The sequence below is a fragment of the Canis aureus genome, chromosome X, assembly GCF_053574225.1.
Source record: "Canis aureus isolate CA01 chromosome X, VMU_Caureus_v.1.0, whole genome shotgun sequence".
In the NCBI taxonomy this organism is placed as follows: domain Eukaryota; kingdom Metazoa; phylum Chordata; class Mammalia; order Carnivora; family Canidae; genus Canis; species Canis aureus.
In genome coordinates, this window is record NC_135649.1 from 31856052 (window position 1) to 31873898 (window position 17847).

The following is a 17847-nucleotide window of genomic DNA, read 5'->3' on the forward strand; positions in this document are numbered from 1 at the left end:
TTACATGTTAGGTGGGGGGGGGGGGTGAATTCAAGGAGGGCTTTGGAACGTGTGTGTGTCTGGGATGATGGTTAACGTGAGAGAGTTTGGGGCCAGGGGGAGCCCTGGCGGAAGCAGTGTTTTAGGATGAGTTTCTAGGAGGCGATTCTCTCAGCTGGTTCTTGGTTCAGTTCCTTGCGGTTAGTGGGGGGGGTGGGTGGGCACCCAGGTCCAGAGCCAGAGTCCCTGCTCGGAGGCCACCGCTGTCCACCAGGTACATCGGAGGTCCCCTTGAGTTTGAATGTAAAATTCTGTGTGTGTAGTGGCATCTGTCTAAGTCACGTGTGCACTTGCATGGGCTCGAGTGGAGACGGTGCCCCTCACCACCCGCTCCCACCTCAAGAAATCTTCTAGGGAAGACCAGGGAATTGAGGAAAGTAAGCAGGCCCTGGACTTGGAGCGCTTGCATCTGGTTTCAGGGCACAGTTTCACTCCTTCCGCTTTCCTGCTATCCGCTCACTATGTGACACTGGCAGGCCTGACTGTCTCTCGCCGCCTCTTCCCCAACCGAAAATAGGGCAACTATTCCTGTTACTACCAGGGTTCACTAAAATAATGGTAATCACCTCACAGAATTCTTATGAAGTACGGAAAGATGGTTTCCCTTTCTCTCTCCTTTCTTCTCTCTTTTCTCTCTCCCCCCTCCCCTTCCTCCCTCCTTTCTTCCTTCCTCCATCATCTACTCCTGTCTTCTCCGTCCCTCCCTCCATTCTTTCCTTTCATCTTCCTCTCCTCTGCCCATACTTCTCTTCTGGCTGTGATCATTTAAAAGAAACTCAAGGGCGGGGCACCTGGCTGCCTCAGGCAGTGGAGCATGGGACTCTCGATCTCCAGGTGGTGTGTTTGAGGCCCCTGTTGGCTGTCGAGATTACTTAACAAACAAAAGCAAAAACCAAACAAACAAACAAAAACAACCTTTTAAGAAATGAGTGAAACTCAAGACAGTATGTCTTTTCATCTCTACACTTTTATAGTATGGAGTTTCCAAAAAACTTAGACACTTCACCTCCATAGCCACAGCGCAATCCGAGCCTCGAAATAGCAGCAACAATCTGTTGGAGGGATGCCTGGGTGGCTCAGCGGTTGAGCGTCTGCCTTTGGCCCAGGGCGTGATCCCGGGGTTCCGGGTTCGAGTCCCGCATCGGGCTTTCTGCATGGAGCCTGCCTCTCCCTCTGTCTGTGTCTCTGCCTCTCTCTCTCTCTCTCTCTCTCCTGTGTCTCTCACGAATATATAAATAAAATCTTTAAAAACAACAACAATCTGTTGGAATCATGGCCCAGTTGCCTACATTTAGAGTTTTCTGATTGCCTAAAAAGTAACTTTTTACAGGTGGTATTTTTAGAATTTAAGAGGCACCTGGGTGGCTCAGTCGGATAAGCGTCTGCCTTTGGCTCAAGTCATGATCTTGGGGTCCTATGGGACCAGTGGAGCTCCCCGCTCAGCAGGGAGCCTGCGTCTACCTCTCCCTCTGCAGCTCCCCCTGCTTATGCTTTCTCTCTCTCTCTCTCCTCTCCTCTCCTCCCCTTTCTGTCTCTCTGTCAAATAAATAAACTCTTTTTAAACATTTCTAGAACTGAAGATTTATTGTGTCTGCAGTGATAAAATATGGAAGTCTTGGGAGGCATCTGCGTGTAGAATTCTAGCCTTCAGGGGGTGAGGGTGAAATCAGAGATAGCTCCAATTTAACTATTACTGCTGATGATTGCAAGTGGCAATAAAGCACTGCAGATTTTGTGTTCTCTGCCCTATCTCAGGGCACCATGGACCCTTCAGGTTTGTTCCAGGGAGCTGTATCATTTGGCTGCTGAATCCCAGTCTGCAGGAGCCTGGTACTGCAGGTTCCTCTGCTATACTGAAGTGTTAAGAGTAAAATTCCATGGATTTTTTTCTTTAAATTATGTCTGTTACATTAGTGCATTATGACAAAATGACCACGGTTAGTGGCTCCATGTGGTGAATATATATATATATATATATACTTAAATATGTGTATGTATGTATGTATGTATCTATCTATCTATATATATAATGGAATATCATTTGGGCTTTAAAAATTAGGAAATGTCATTTATAAAAACTTGAATGAACCTGGAGGAAGTTATTTTGAATTATTAAATAAGCCAGACACAGAAAGACAACCTGCATGATCCCATTTATATATGAAATCTAAAAAAATCCAACTCCTGGGGACCCCTGGGTGGCTCAGTGGTTGGGCGCCTGCCTTCAGCTCCGGGAGCGATCCTGGGGTCCCAGGATCGAGTCCCACGTCGGGCTCCCTGCATGGAGCCTGCTTTTCACTCTGCCTGTGTCTCTGCCTCTCTCTCTCTCTCTCTCTCTCTCTGTCATTCATGAATAAGGAAATAAAATCTTTAAAGAAAAATAAATAAAAGAATTCAACTCCTAGAAGCAGAGTGCAGAATGGTGGTTTTAGGAGTTAGGGTTTAGGGAAAACGTGGAGATGTTGGACCAAGGGTATCAAATTTCAATTATGCAACATTATTACGTTCTGGAGATTGAATGTACAGCATGGTGATTTCGTTAAAAACATGGTCTTGATACTTGAGATTCACTAAGAGAGTGGATCTTAAGTGTTGTTACCAGAAATAAAAGGCAACCAGGGAGGTGATAGGTATGTCAATTCCCTTGATTTTGGCAATCTTTTCACGATGTATACATACATCAAAATATCAACTTGTAACTTTAAATATTTGAAATTTTAATTTGTCTTTTATACCTCAATAAAGCTGAAAAAATTTTTCTTCTTTTTTTAAAGATTTTATTTATTTATTCATGACAGACACACAGAGAGAGAGAGGCAGAGACACATGCAGAGGGAGAAGCAGGCTCCATGCAGGGAGCCCGACGTGGGACTCAATCCCGGAACTCCAGGATCACACCCTGGGCTGAAGGCAGGTGCTAAACCGCTGAGCCACCCAGGGATCCCCGGAAAAAACTTAAAATAGACACAAATAGAGGAGAGGGGAGAAGCTGATAAATAACACCAGGTGAGGGAAGACATTTAAAAGAACATCGAGGGCGCCTGAGTGGCTCAGTGGTTGAGCTTCTTGGGATCCAGTCCGCCTTGGCCTCCACCACCACCACCACCACCCCTCCCCAGTCTGCTTTTCCCTCTGCCTCTGTCTCTGCCTCTCTGTGTGTGTGTGTGTGTGTGTCTCATGAATAAAATCGTTTTAAACATAAAAGAATACCTACAGCAATAATAATAGGAAAAACAGCTAACCATCCTTAGAGGAACTATAGCTAAGTTTATAGAGCGCTTAGGAAGGTCTTTTGTTCTACTCTGCTGCTTTAACTCTCCACCCTCCCCAACTCACAACAAAGAATTCGCATTCATAAATGGTGTTATTATCTCAAGCCAGAGATGTTTGTTCATCATCCCATAAGCAGTGGTCGAGTGCCTCCTTAGTGCCAGGCACTTTGAGTTCTGTGATGAATAAAACAGAGCTCCTAGAGTACACGTGTCATGATGGGCAACTGAATCATGTATAGAATTGTTGAATCACTATATCCTACACTTGAAACTAATAGAACATTGTATGTTAACTATACTGGAATTAAAATAAAAGAACTTTAAAAAAATAGGACTCCTTACTTCCATGAGCTTTAATCTAGTGGCAAAAAATAATTATATATATAATTATATATATGTGTATATCTATATATATATACACACACACACATACTCTGGAAAGATAACATAGAACAAGTAAATTCCTAATGTGGAGGGGATCTGGCTGCAGCATCTGTCACCCCACTGATCACCAGGGTTGATTCGTCTGATCTGGCTGGAAAAAAGAAGAAAGGAAAGAAAAAAAGAAAAAAAGAAAGAAAGAAAGAAAAGAAAGGAAAGAAAGAGAGAGAAAAGAAAGAAAGAGAAAGAAAGAAAAGAAAAAGAAAGAAAGAAAAGAAAGAAAGAAAGAAAGAAAGAAAGAGGAAATTAAAATTAAAATGAGTAAATTCTAGTAGGTGGGAGCTCCCTGGCCGCGTCTGCTCCAATTCGGGAGGTGGCAGGTCCCTTACGAAGGGACTTGAGTAAGAGTGAGGATCTAAGGATCTAGGGATTTATAAGGGCTTGTCCTAGATGGATTGAAGACGAGGAGGAAACCGAGTGCAAGGCAGGCAGAAAACGCCCAAATAGGATCAGTCCAGAGCGGGATGAATGGTGAAGGGGCCTCTGAAGGCAGGCTGGCTCTTGGGGGCCACGATGCCTGCCCTCTCTCCTCGCCCCCGAGGCCAGGCCCCGCCGTCGCCCCCAACTCGCAGGCGCGCGCGGGCTCCGCGGCGGGGGCCGAGGCGAGGGCGTGCCCCGCGGTGCGCAGGGCGGGCCCTGGAGAGCGAGGCCGCGGACGGATCGGCAGGACCGGTGTGGGGAGCCTGGGGCGAGGCCGCCCCCCCGACGGCTCAGCTGCGCGGGGGACAGCAGCGGGCCCGCGGGGAGCGGGCGGGCCGGCTGCGCTCCGCGCTCTTGGAGCAAATGCGACGCTGCCGCTCGGAGTCCCGAGTCCGGAGTCCGAAGCCTCGGGCTCGGGGCGGTGAAAAGCGGCCACTGGAGCCGCTGTTGCCGCGAGCGGTGCCCTGGCTTCCGGGCTTCGATGCCACCCAGATGGATCTGCCCCCCGCAGAGACTTGGGACCAGCGCCGCAAAGTCCACGGGCCCTTAGGGCGGGCTCCTGCCCCGACGGGAGCCGCTGTGTGCATCCGCGCAAATGCGCCACGGAGCCAACGAGATCCCTGCATCCTTCCGGATGCTCAGGAGCCTCTTGGAGTCTACGCTGAACAGGACACCGCGTCTTTTCTCAGCCAGCTGCCCGAAATGACGGAAGGGAAGGGCGATGGGCCACAGGACACTTCACAGAGAGCCAGTTGGACAGGACAGTCAATTCATCAGCTTTTGCATTAAGGTGTGCGCGTGCGTGTATCACGTGTTCCATAATATAGGGTGCGTGCTCCGTCGTGTATAGATGCGTTTGTGTGTGTATATATATATGTATATACGCATGTAATATGCGAATGGCTCAAGTTGAAGTCCAAGTTTTTTCCAAAGGTTTATTATTATTATTATTATTAATTATTATTATTATTATTATTATTATTACTTAATGAGCGACACACACACAGAGGCAGAGACACAGGCAGAGGAGGAGCAGGCTCCGTGCAGGGAGCCCCACATGGGACTCCATCCCAGGTGTCCGGGATCACGCCCCGGGCTGCAGGCGGCGCTAAACCGCTGAGCCACCGGGGCTGCCCGCAAGTTTCTTAATCTCTCCTGAATTCAAAGCAAACTCTCTCTCGGGGCGCCTGGGTGGCTCAGTGGTTGAGCATCTGCCTGTGGCTCGGGACATGATCCCCAGTTCTGGGGATCGAGTTCGCATCGGGTTCCCTGCGGGGTGCCTGCTTCTCCCTCTGCCTGTGTCTCTGCCTCTCTCTGTGTGTGTCTCTCATGAATGAATGAATGAATAAATAAAATCTTAAAAAAAAGAAAAAAGAAAAATCTGAATGGAATGGGGAAAAATTACCAACTATTGAAAATATTTTCTATGGAAATGGCAGTATGTTTATATTACAGTTGCATTATTTAGTAGAAAAATACAGGAGGCTGAATTACATTTTTAAAAATATTGTATTTATTTATTTGACAGAGACTATGAGAGAGAGAGACAGAGAGAGCACAAGCATGGGAGTGGCAGAGAGAGGGAGAGGGAGAAGCAGGCTCCCTGCTGATCAGGGAGCCCAGTGTGGCGATCCATCCCAGGGCCTCAGGATCAGGACCTGAGTGGAAGGCAGATGCTTAACTGCCTGAGGCACTCAGGCGCCCTGAATTGCAGCTTCTAAAAGATTTTATTTATTTACTTGAGAGACGGAGTGCACAAGCTGGGGGCGGAGGGGCAGAGGGAGAGGGAGAAGCAGGCTCCCCACTGAGCAGGGAGCCCAATGTGGGGCTCCATCCCAGGCCCCTGAGATTATTTGACCCAAGCCAAAGGCAGGCAATCAACCAGTTGAGCCTCCCAGGTGGTCCTTTTTTTTTTCTTTTAGATACTTAAGAACATCTTAATTACAGATAAACAACAATATATTTTTCAATAAGAATGTCCCATGCAGAGGATCCCTGGGTGGCTCAGCAGTTAGGCGCCTGCCTTGGGCCCAGGGCGTGATCCTAGAGTCCTGGGATCGAGTCCCATGTCGGCCTCCTTGCATGGGGCCTGCCTTCTGCCTGTGTCTCTGCCTCTCCTCCTCCTCCTCTCTCTCTCTGTGCATCTCTCATGAATAAAATCTTTAAAAAAAAAAAAAAAAGAATGTTCTATGCAATTTTTGGGATATACTTCTACGAAAAGATTATTTGTTGCTTATTTGAAATTCACATATAAGGGAAAGTTCTGCACCTTATCTGCGAATGGAAGTTTACTTCTGGATCTTGAAAATCAACAAGATTAAAATATTGAGGGCAGCCCAGGTGGCTCAGCGGTTTAGCGCCATCCTGGCCCCAGGGCGTGATCCTGGAGACCCGGGATCGAGTCCCACGTCGGGCTTCCTGCGTGGAGCCTGCTTCTCTCTCTCTGCTTGTGTCTCGGCCTCTGTGTGTGTGTGTGTGTGTGTCTCTCATGAATATATAAATACAATCTTTTTTGATTAAAATATTGATGCATTTAGGGGCACCTGGGTGGCTCAGTGGGTTAACCGTCTGCCTTTGGCTCAGGTTATGATGTCAGAGTCCTGAGATTGAGCCCCACGTTGGGCTCTGTGCTTGGCGGGATGTCACCTCCCTCTCCCTCTGTGTGCACATGCGCGCTCTCTCTGTCTCTCCCTCTCTCTCAAATAAATAAGAAATCTTCTTAAAAATAAAATATTGATACATTTAAAATCTTTTGAATTTCTGTTCTTTCATTCTTTTATATAATACCTTTAGTCATAAATGGTAATTGGCATTATGAAATTTCAGGGAATTCATAGAGGTCCAAAGCAGAAAGATCAAATCTACTCACAGCTCAGGAAGAAAAAATACTCTTGGTATTGGTGATACTCAGTCTTGCTTGATATCCTCAAGGATATTCCTACACACACAAGGATAAAGAAGAGGGGTGAATGGACGCACGTATGTATAGAGAGAATCTAATAAGGCTGGAATCATACTGTATGTGCTTTGAGAAATAAAAAAGTATTACAGTTAAATTTTACTGCATTTAGTAGAAGAAAAAGAAACCTAGGAGACTGAAAAAACTGCTGAGCTTCAGGAAATTGTTTCCTGACCAACAAGAGATAATTAGTTCCCTAAAATCCCCTTTTTCTTCTCCAGAGCACTCTGAACTTCCCAATCTGTTACCTTGTCTCCGAAGCATAATATTTTCTTAAGACTCTCCCCGAGATGCCCACTTATCATGAAGAACAGCTACAAAATGTTCCAGCAAGTATGATCAGGTCCTGTGGGGTCTGATTCATCACCAGAGGGCCTCCTGTCCTGGTCACTCAGATGTTTTCGTCCTCAGTGCTCAGAAATTTGAGATCAAAACCAGGTGAGTGAAAAATAAATAATAAAATTTTTAAAAAAAAGAACGAGGCAAGTGGCGTGAGAACTAAAGAAACTCAGAGGGACGCCTGGGTGGCTCAGCGGTTGAGCATCTATCTGCCTCCGGCTCAGGGCGTGATCCCCCGGGTCTGGGATTGAGTCTCGCATCGGGCTCCTTGGGGGGAGCCTGCTTCTCCCTCTGCCTGTGTCTCTGCCTCTCTCTCTCTCTCTCTCTCTCTCTCTGTCTCTCATGAATAAATAAATAAATAAAATCTTTAAAGAAAATAAACTCACAGAGGGGGACACAGAAGGGAGAGAACAAAGCATGTACGAGAGCAGGGCTTATAAACAGAAGTAGAAGGGTAGAATAATGGCATCCTAGGATGCTTAGCTTTTGTAGGTTCTTTTTTTTTTCTTTTTAAGATTTTTATTTATTTACTGTATTTATTTTTTTTTAATCTCTTAAAGATTTTATTTACTTATGAGAGGCACGGAGAGAGAGATTGGGATTCTGCTTGGGATTCTCTCTCTCCCTCTCCTCTGCCCCTCCTTCCACTCATGTTCTCTTTCTCTCGCTCTCTCTCTCAAATGAATAAATAAATCTTTGAAAAATTTAAAAACAAAACAGAACATGTTTTCTTAGGGGTGCCTGGCTGGCTCAGTCAGAAAAGCATGGGACTCTTTGATATCAGGGTTGTGAGTTCAAGCCCCACGTTGGCTGCAGAGAACACTTAAATAAATAAAACTTAAAAAAAAAAAAAGCCCCAAAGCATGTTTTTCATTACGTGAAATGTCAGGCATACGCAAAAGCAGAGAGAATCCCAACGATATGCATTCATCTCTCAGTTTCAACAATTATTCAGAACCAGCCTTGTTTCATCAATACCCTCACCAATTCAACACACTTGCATATGCCCCTGGATTATTTTGATGCAAATCAAGACATCACATAGTTTTCATCTGGAGATATTCCAGTGTCTCTAAAAGAACGAGAATGTGTAATTTCTAATCATGCCTCTTTCCGTTATGCCACGTATGCCATAGGTTATACTGTGGTGATAGGATATTTTATGCAATAATAGTAGTGAATTCTTTTGAAGATTTTTATTTATTGGGACGCCTGGGTGGCTCAGCGGTGAGGTGTCTGCCTTCATGCTCAGGCCATGATCCCGGAGTCCTGGGATCGAGTCCCGCATCGGGCTCCCTGCATGGAGTCTGCTTCTCCCTCTGCCTCGCTTTCTGTGTCTCTCGTGCATAAATAAATAAATGAGAGAGAGGCAGAGACATAGGCAGAGGGAGAAGCAGGCTCCCTGCGGGGAGCCAGATGTGGGAATTGATCCCAGGTCCCCAGGACCACGACCTGAGCTAAAGGCAGATGCTCAACCACTGAGCCACCCAGGTGCTCCTAAAAATAAAATCCTAAAAAAAAAAAAGAAAAAGAAAAAAGAAAAGAAAAAAGTTATTTTCCAAACATGGCTAATTATTTCTCACCAAATAGTTTTTTTTTTTTTTCAGATAGATTAGCCTGGGTGCTGTCTTCAGTCACTTGCATGCATCTTGCAAGCTCCTTTCTGAGGTGAGCAACCCACAAATATTCAGTATTTGGAGCTAGAGGAAATGAAATTCATCATCTTCAGTTCATGCATGCTTTTAAATACCTACTCCCAGTGGGGTGCCTGGGTGGCTCAGTCAGTTGAGCCTCTGACTCCTGATTTCAGCTCAGGTCATGATCTCAGGGTTGTGACATCAAGCCCTGCATCCGGCTCAGGGTGGAGTCCGCTTGAGATTCTTTTCATTTGCCCCTCCCTCTGCTCTCTGGCTCTCTGGCTCTCTCACTCTCTCTCAAATAAACACAAAGATAAACTCAAAATGGATGAAAGATCTAAATGTGAGACAAGATTCCATCAAAATCCTAGAGAAGAACACAGGCAACACCCTTTTTGAACTCGGCCATAGTAACTTCTTGCAAGATACATCCACGAAGGCAAAAGAAACAAAAGCAAAAATGAACTATTGGGACTTCATCAAGATAAGAAGCTTTTGCACAGCAAAGGATACAGTCAACAAAACTCAAAGACAACCTACAGAATGGGAGAAGATATTTGCAAATGACATATCAGACAAAGGGCTAGTTTCCAAGATCTATAAAGAACTTATTAAACTCAACACCAAAGAAACAAACAATCCAATCATGAAATGGGCAAAAGACATGAAGAGAAATCTCACAGAGGAAGACATAGACATGGCCAACATGCACATGAGAAAATGCTCTGCATCACTTGCCATCAGGGAAATACAAATCAAAACCACAATGAGATACCACCTCACACCAGTGAGAATGGGGAAAATTAACAAGGCAGGAAACCACAAATGTTGGAGAGGATGCGGAGAAAAGGGAACCCTCTTACACTGTTGGTGGGAATGTGAACTGGCGCAGCCACTCTGGAAAACTGTGTGGAGGTTCCTCAAAGAGTTAAAAATAGACCTGCCCTACGACCCAGCAATTGCACTGTTGGGGATTTACCCCAAAGATACAAATGCAATGAAACGCCGGGACACCTGCACCCCGATGTTTATAGCAGCAATGGCCACGATAGCCAAACTGTGGAAGGAGCCTCGGTGTCCAACGGAAGATGAGTGGATAAAGAAGATGTGGTTTATGTATACAATGGAATATTACTCAGCTATTAGAAATGACAAATACCCACCATTTGCTTCAACGTGGATGGAACTGGAGGGTATTATGCTGAGTGAAGTAAGCCAGTCGGAGAAGGACAAACATTATATGTTCTCATTCATTTGGGGAATATAAATAATAGTGAAAGGGAATATAAGGGAAGGGGGAAGAAATGTGTGGGAAATATCAGAAAGGGAGACAGAACGTAAAGACTGCTAACTCTGGGAAACGAACTAGGGGTGGTAGAAGGGGAGGAGGGCGGGGGTGGGGGTGAGTGGGTGACGGGCACTGGGGGTTATTCTGTATGTTAGTAAATTGAACAGCAATAAAAAATAAATTAAAAAAAATAAATAAATCTTTAAAATAAATAAATAAATGATTACCTATTCCAGGGGCACCTGGCTGGCTGTCGGTAGAGCATGTGACTCTCGATCTCGGGGTTCGTGAGCTTGAGCTCCGTGTTGTGGGGTTGACTTTACTTTTAAATACATACATACAGGGCAGCCCTGGTGGCTTAGCGCAGCCTTCTGCCCAGGGCCTGATCCGGGGTCCCGGGATCGAGTCCCACATCGGGCTCCCTGCAGGGAGCCTGCTTCTCCCTCTGCCTGTGTCTCTGCCTCTCTCTCTGTCTCTGTGTCTCTCATGAATAAATAAATAAAATCTTAAAAAAAAAAGAAGGAAAACCCTTAAAAAAATACAGACAGACAGAGAGATTTACCTATTCCACCACACTCTCTCCCGGTACATTGTTTTGTAATATTCAGATTGAGGCCTTGCTTTAGGGATGGTTTTTTTTCCTCCACACTAAGGGTTTTTTAAAATATTTTATTCATTTATTAATCAGAGGCAGAGACACAGGCAGAGGGAGAAGCAGGCTCCCTGAAGGGAGCCCGATGTGGGACTCGATCTCGGGTCTCCAGGATCACGCCCTGAGTCAAAGGCAGACCCTTAACCGCTGAGCCACCCATGCATCCCAAAACCTCAGGATTCCTGGTAAATGATACCTTTTGCACAACTTTTTAAAATAAAAAGTAATTATTATTAACAATTTATCAAAAAAATTTTATTTATTATTTTTAAAGATTTTGTTTATTTATTCATGAGACACACACAGAGAGAGAGAGAGAGGCAGAGACTTAGTATGAGGGAGAAGCAGGCTCCCCCCAAGGAGCCTGATGTGGACTCGATCCCAAGACCCCGGGATCATGACCTGAACCAAAGGTGGATGCTCAAGCACTGAGCCACCCAGGGGTCCAAATTATCAAAATTTTAAAGAGAGACGGAATCTGATCCTTCACTTACACAACTGGCCACTCCTTACTCTTCTCACCATGATTTTAGTTAAACACGGTTTACAAAAACCTAGGTAGCATCAGGCTAGCATTTCCCTGCTTGATTGTTTTTTAAGAATTATAAATAAATAAATAAATAAATAAATAAATAAATAAATAATTTTTAGGGGCGGCCCCGGTGGCGCAGTAGTTTAGCAGCGCCTGCAGCCCTGGGTGTGATCCTGGAGACCCGGGATCGAATCCCACATCGGGCTCCCTGCATGGAGCCTGCTTCTCTCTCTGCCTGTGTCTCTGCCTCTCTCTCTCTCTCTCTCTGAATAAATAAAATCTTTAAAAAAATAACTTTTTTATGATTCATTTTTTTAAGGGCAACCTGGGTGGCTCAGCGGTTTGGCACCTGCCTTCAGTTTGGGGTCTGATCTTGGAGTCCCGATATCAAGTCCCACATCGGGCTCCCTTCGTGGAGCCTACTTCTCCCTCTGCCTGTGTCTCTGCCTTTCTGTGTCTGTCATGAATAAATGAATTAAAATCTTTAAAAATAAATAAATAAATAAATAAAAAGAGAGATAGACCCACTGAGTTTATAGCCCCGCAACTAGGGCAGTACTGTAGACCATGGTCTTGGTGGTGATTCTGAACATGGAAATGCCCTTAGCCCTTCACAGCATCTCGGAAATCCACAGGGCAGGACTCGGTCACTTGCATCTTTCTTTTTTAATATTTTATTTATTTATTCATGAGAGAGAGAGAGAGGCAGAGACACAGGCAGAGGGAGAAGCAGGCTCCCTGCAGGGAGCCCGATGTGGGACTCGATCCCAGGACTCCAGGATCACACCCCGGGCTGAAGGCGGCACTAAACCCCTGAGTCACTCGGGCGGCCCTACAGGTTTTATTTTTAAGTAATCTCTACACCCAGGGAGAGGCTTGAGCTCATAACCCTGAGACCTAGAGTCACAGACTCCACGGACCCTAAATGCTTAAAAGAATTTAGATTGAGCACCTGCTTGAAAGAGAGCTATCAGCTTGGATAACTACAGTAGAATAACTAGAGGTGGTTGTCCCTCTAGCAACCTCCAAGTCCTGTTTTTATTTGTTTGTGTTCTACTACCCACCAGGCCCCTAGGATGTTGGCCTACTATGCTAGGGACTAATGCTGCATGTAGGGAATCTCATCTTCAATATCTGTGAGGGACTGAAAATGAAGAAGCTGTAAACATATGTCAGCAGTCCAGATCCCAAAGCACAGCCAATGGCTCATGGTGTCAGATTCCAAATGCAAGTGAACAACTGTCAGATCATATCCATATATAAAGGGAGAAAGGCGCTGATGTTTGGTGAGCAAGAGTGAACACCATGCCTTAAATCTGGGGTCGCTTAGTGCTGAAACTGAGTGAGAAACCTTGATTGAAGAGCCCTTGGAAGGAGAGCTGTGTGCAAGAAGCTGAACCCTTCAACCCTAGTGAGCATTGCCCACATCTGGAAGGCTCCAGGCCCAGGGGAGTGCATGGCTGCCTAGAGCCTGAACTTCTGTGGGATGAACTCTGCATGCTCTTTCTTGCGGGGTAACCCCAATGCTCTGGGCTTGTGTTCCCTCATCTGTAATATGAAGGGAATGGACTGGATGCCTGCAAAAGTCTCTCACAGAAGAGAGACTACTGTGATTTATTCCTTTAACTTGGGTGTCTCCTAGAAGACAAAGAGGTACTTTCTTTGGAAGAGCAGCATAAGATCGTGAGACTGGTTCTCTTTTGTTGCTGAACTATTACAGGGCCCGTGAACATTTGTTTCACTTGCCCAATGAAAGTAGCTTAAAGAGAGTCCCACAAAGGAAAATGAGTACTAGTTTGCCAAGAGGAAGTAACTGAGGCAAGGACTGGCTCTCTCCGGGACGTCTTACTGCCTTGGCTTACTGGGAGTGAGCAGAAGTCTCAAATGAATCCCCAAATAAAAGTAATGGCAAGCAGCATTCCTAGGATGAGGGGCATGTTACCACAGCTCCTGACTCCCAAGGCGTCTACTCAAGGTTTGGAGAATCCCAGTCAACATCCAGGGCTACAGCAAGTCGTTCGAGGCCAAGTTCAGCTTACCTACCAGGAAATGCAGTGAAGGACTCTATTTTTGCTCCATTATTCCACTTCTAGGATTCCAACATTTCGTAGAGGTGTCACATCAGCACCAAATGACTGCATGGTACGTCTGTACATGCCTCCGGGTGCTCAGAGTGTGTCCAATTAGCCCGACACCCCACAATCAGAACTCTGGCATATATATTTCTGTTCTTTTGAAGGCAACTCAGAACAAACTCCATTCCTCTGTTTTGTATACATTTATAGTAATTATTATCGTTATTTAAAATGTCACTTTTCATATATGTTTGGAGGGACCACTTTTTTTTTAAATCAAGAGTCACATGCTCTACCGACTGAGCCATCCAGGTGTCCCTGAGCGACCACACTATTGTATTGATTTTTTTTTTTAAGTAATCTCTAAGGGCAGCCTGGGTGGCTCAGTGGTTTAGTGCTGCCTTTAGCCCAGGGTGTGATCCTGGAGACCCGGGATCGAGTCCCACGTCAGGCTTCCTGCATGGAGCCTGCTTCTCCCTCTGCCTCTCTCTGTCTCTCATGAATAAATAAATACAATCTTTTTTTAAAAAAATAAGTAATCTCTAAGCCCAACATGGGGCTCAAACTCATGACCCCAAGATGAATACTTGCATACTCTACTGACTGAGTCAGGTGCACCCCTACACTCTTGTACTGAGAAAAAGAATTATTTCTGGTCCCCTCCTTGCCCCCCTGGCTCTTTGTTTCTAGTACTTGTAGTTAAAATAGTTGTCTGGAATTTTGATTGTCAAGTACTTGTAAGTTAAATCTCCCAAGGTTCTGATCATGTTTGTTTGAATCAAGATCCAGGTTACATAAATCTAATTTTAATCAAAAAAAGTTTTTTCCCGAAAATAGTTCATGCTTTCCTCCCACTTAATTTGACCATCAACCTTACCATTTTGAAAGTTAGCTGGCATGTGTCGTTTATTGTGGAAAACTGTAGAAAGCAAGACTACATCCAGAACTATTAGATTACATTAAAATGCTAAATCTACTGTACTACTTAAAGGTTGTACTTACAACTTTTCAGCCCCAACCAACATCTATAGGGGTGCTTGGCTGGCTCAGTCAGTAGAGCATGCAACTCTTGATCTTGGGGTTGTAAGTTTGAACCCTACAGTGGGTTATACCCACTTAAAAAATAATAAAATATCGGGATCCCTGGGTGGCGCAGCGGTTTGGCACCTGCCTTTGGCCCACGGCGCGATCCTGGAGACCCGGGATCGAATCCCACGTCGGGCTCCCGGTGCATGGAGCCTGCTTCTCCCTCTGCCTGTGTCTCTGCCTTTCTCTCTCTCCCTGTGACTATCATAAATAAATAAAAATAAATAAATAAAAATAATAAAATATCTTAAAAAACTAACATCTACAAAGACAACCTATCTCAGGTCAATGAAGTTGTTGGTAGCTAGTTTCTTTTTCCTTTTTTTAAGATTTTTTTTAAGATTTTATTTTTAAGTAATCTCTGCACCCGACCTGGGGCTCAAACTTAAAACCCCAAGATCAAGAGTTGCCTGCTCCACCGACTAAACCAGCCAGGCGCCTCATTGGTAGCCAGTTTCTAAAGATTTTTTTTAATAAATCAAAGTTATTTCCTTATATTATAATAATTAATTCTTGTCTATGCCTCTGGGATATTTGAAATGTACATTAAGAGAAATTCTCTTTGGGGGATGCCTGGATGGCTCAGTTAGTTTAAAGTGTCTCTGGGTAACAATAACATCCTCCTTTTTTTGTTTGTTTTTAAAAGATTTTATTTATTTATTCATGAGAGACACAGAGACAGGCAGAGGGAGAAGCAGGCTCCCTGCAGGGGTCCTGATGTGGGACTCGATCCCAAGACCCCGGGATCATGCCCTGAGCCAAAGGCAGATGCTCAACCACTGAGCCATCCAGGTGCCCCTCACAACTGATCACTTTTAACACAGAACTCCATTAAAGGAGCCTCACATTGCTAAAGAGTCCTTAAAACCAAAGGTTGAACTGAGAAGTATGCTTTTTAAAAAGTGGGCCTGTACTCGCTTCAGTAGCATGTATACTAAAATTGGAACAATACAGATATGATTAGCATGGCTCCTGCAGGTGGATGACATGCAAATTCGTGAAGCATTCCTTATTTTAAAAAAAATGGGCCTGGCCTCTTCACCAACCCTTCATTTTTTTTCCTACACTTGGCAGTTTCACACCAAGAAGACAGCATGAACAAAGCAAAGGTATGACTGTTTCTTCACAAGTTATTATTCTAGAATACTGCTCTGGAGACCATCTCCTTACTCATGCTTTGTTGTTGTTTTTTTAAGATTTTATTTATTTATTCATGAGAGACAGAGAGAGAGAGAGAAAGAGAGAGAGAAGAGACACAGGCAGAGGGAGAAGCAGGCTCCACGCAGGGACCCCGATGCGAGACTCGATCCCAGGACTCCAGGATCACGCCCTGGGCTGAAGGTGGCGCTGAGCCACCCAGGGATCCCCCTCTTGCTTTGAACAGTAGTAAACCAATAGGTCCCTTTTCAGTGTTTAACAACAGGAATCAGGGTCCTCTCAAGGATGTGGAAGGTGACAAAATACTTTTGAAGGTATGATAGTCAGCTTCTCAGCTGGGGAAAAATTGATAACATGCTTCTTTCCTAGGCTGGTGGGGGTGGGAGAAAGAAAAGGGAGAAGAGCCTCTTTCTGGCCTTGATGGAATCTCTTATTTTTCTTTTTATTATTATTATTTTTTAAAGGTTTTATTTATTTATTCATGAGAAACATACACAGAAAGAGAGGCAGAGACATAGGCAGAGAAAGAAGCAGGCTCTATGCAGGGAGCACAATGTGGGACTCGATCCTGGGACTCCAGGATCACGCCTTGGGACGAAGGCAGACACTCAACCGCTGAGCCACCCAGGTGTCCCTGCCAGAATGGCTTCTATTCCTCAATCTCCTCCACAAAAAGGATAGGTAGTTAACAGAATTTGAAACATACTGGATGAATGTTTGGTGGCCACCCTCCCATAAATCCCTGGGTAGCCTCTTAGGTTTTCCCTAGATTCCAGTGTTCAACTTGAACATGTCAGCATGAGGGGAGCTCCTTTCCCGAAACAACACTATTCTTTCACTAGGACTCATCACACCTCATCTTGCACCTATTTGTGGTCCTGAAGGGGCAAGGTGGGGATGAAAATGGGGTGAGGGATGGAAGAGAAAATATATGGGTCAGTGCAAGCTTATCATGGGTACTTGGGGAGCTTCTGTGACATGCAGGGCCTATATAGTGATTCAGGGATGTCGCCACATAAAAGGAAGCCTCCTTGTCATTCTGTTTCGATGGCATTTCCTTAACAATTTACGTACATACCCTATTTGCCCCCATTTGGTACACAAAGACAAATGCATGGTGAATTCACTTCTTTATTGACAACGCAACAAACTATTAGAGGAGATATGGGTGGAAGGGGCAGCATAGTTGGCCCAAGTGTCAGTGACACCAAAAGAACCCATCTCCAAACTGGTTTCTGAACAAGGATGGCATTCTAGGGCCCATCCAACATGAGGATGAAAAGGTGGTTCAGGTTGGTAGGTGGTGTGTTTCTGAGCTTTGATGCCCTCTCATCTCTCCTATACTTGGCTCTCCTGTTCTTAAACCAAACCTACAAGCAGAGAGAAAATTAGCAAAATTTAGCATATCGAACACTCAAAGTCATAACAGAAAAAAACCCTACATGCAACCGTATATGCCTTCGAGATTTTTCGTGCAGCACCAAGAGAAGCTGTTTACTCAGGAAAGCTAACACCACATCCCCTCCCTTTAGCTCGTCCTCAGTGAGCACCAGCTACGTGCCAGGTTCTGGAATACGCTTATTGCTTTGTCTCTCTTCTCCTAATTTTAATATTCAAATTTTTTTCAGGTATTGCATGCAGGTCTAGCTTATGAGTTGCACTGGGTCCTTGCTGTTGATCCAATGCCTGGTAACAGGACAAAGAAAGGTCTGTATCCTGACAGCTGATCATTAGCTCTCCAGTTAGCTTCTGCCCCTCCTCACTGGAGAGAATGTCACCTTGTTTTGGGGACAATCTGGGCATTGCAAATAGAGGGCCCTATTTAAAGACATATTGAGGGGAATGGCTCCTTACTTGAAAAGCCTATCATCAGGATGAAGTAAATAATTAACAGGAGGAAATGCATTGGGTTTTTAGACAGATTTCCTTTAAGGATGTCTAAAAGATCA

General features: G+C 44.9%; 1 protein-coding gene and 1 non-coding gene across 7 annotated transcripts in view; one reads left to right on the forward strand and one right to left on the reverse strand.

Annotated features, from left to right (window-relative positions):
• Nucleotides 1-15650: 15650 nt before the first annotated feature.
• On the forward strand, nucleotides 15651-15757 carry LOC144309257 (U6 spliceosomal RNA). The gene has a single exon (XR_013375316.1). It is a non-coding gene; the product is annotated as a U6 spliceosomal RNA (small nuclear RNA).
• Nucleotides 15758-17011: 1254 nt separating this feature from the next.
• LOC144308711 (uncharacterized) overlaps nucleotides 17012-17847 on the reverse strand; it is a 41173-nt gene continuing 40337 nt past the window's right edge. For all 6 annotated transcript variants that reach the window (XR_013375063.1, XM_077889604.1, XM_077889601.1 and 3 more), the window contains one exon: nucleotides 17012-17268. Coding sequence is in view for 5 of the 6 variants with exons in the window: in XM_077889604.1 (XP_077745730.1) it covers nucleotides 17152-17268 (117 nt within the window). In the remaining variant the exon portion in view is untranslated. The remainder of the gene's footprint in view (nucleotides 17269-17847) is intronic.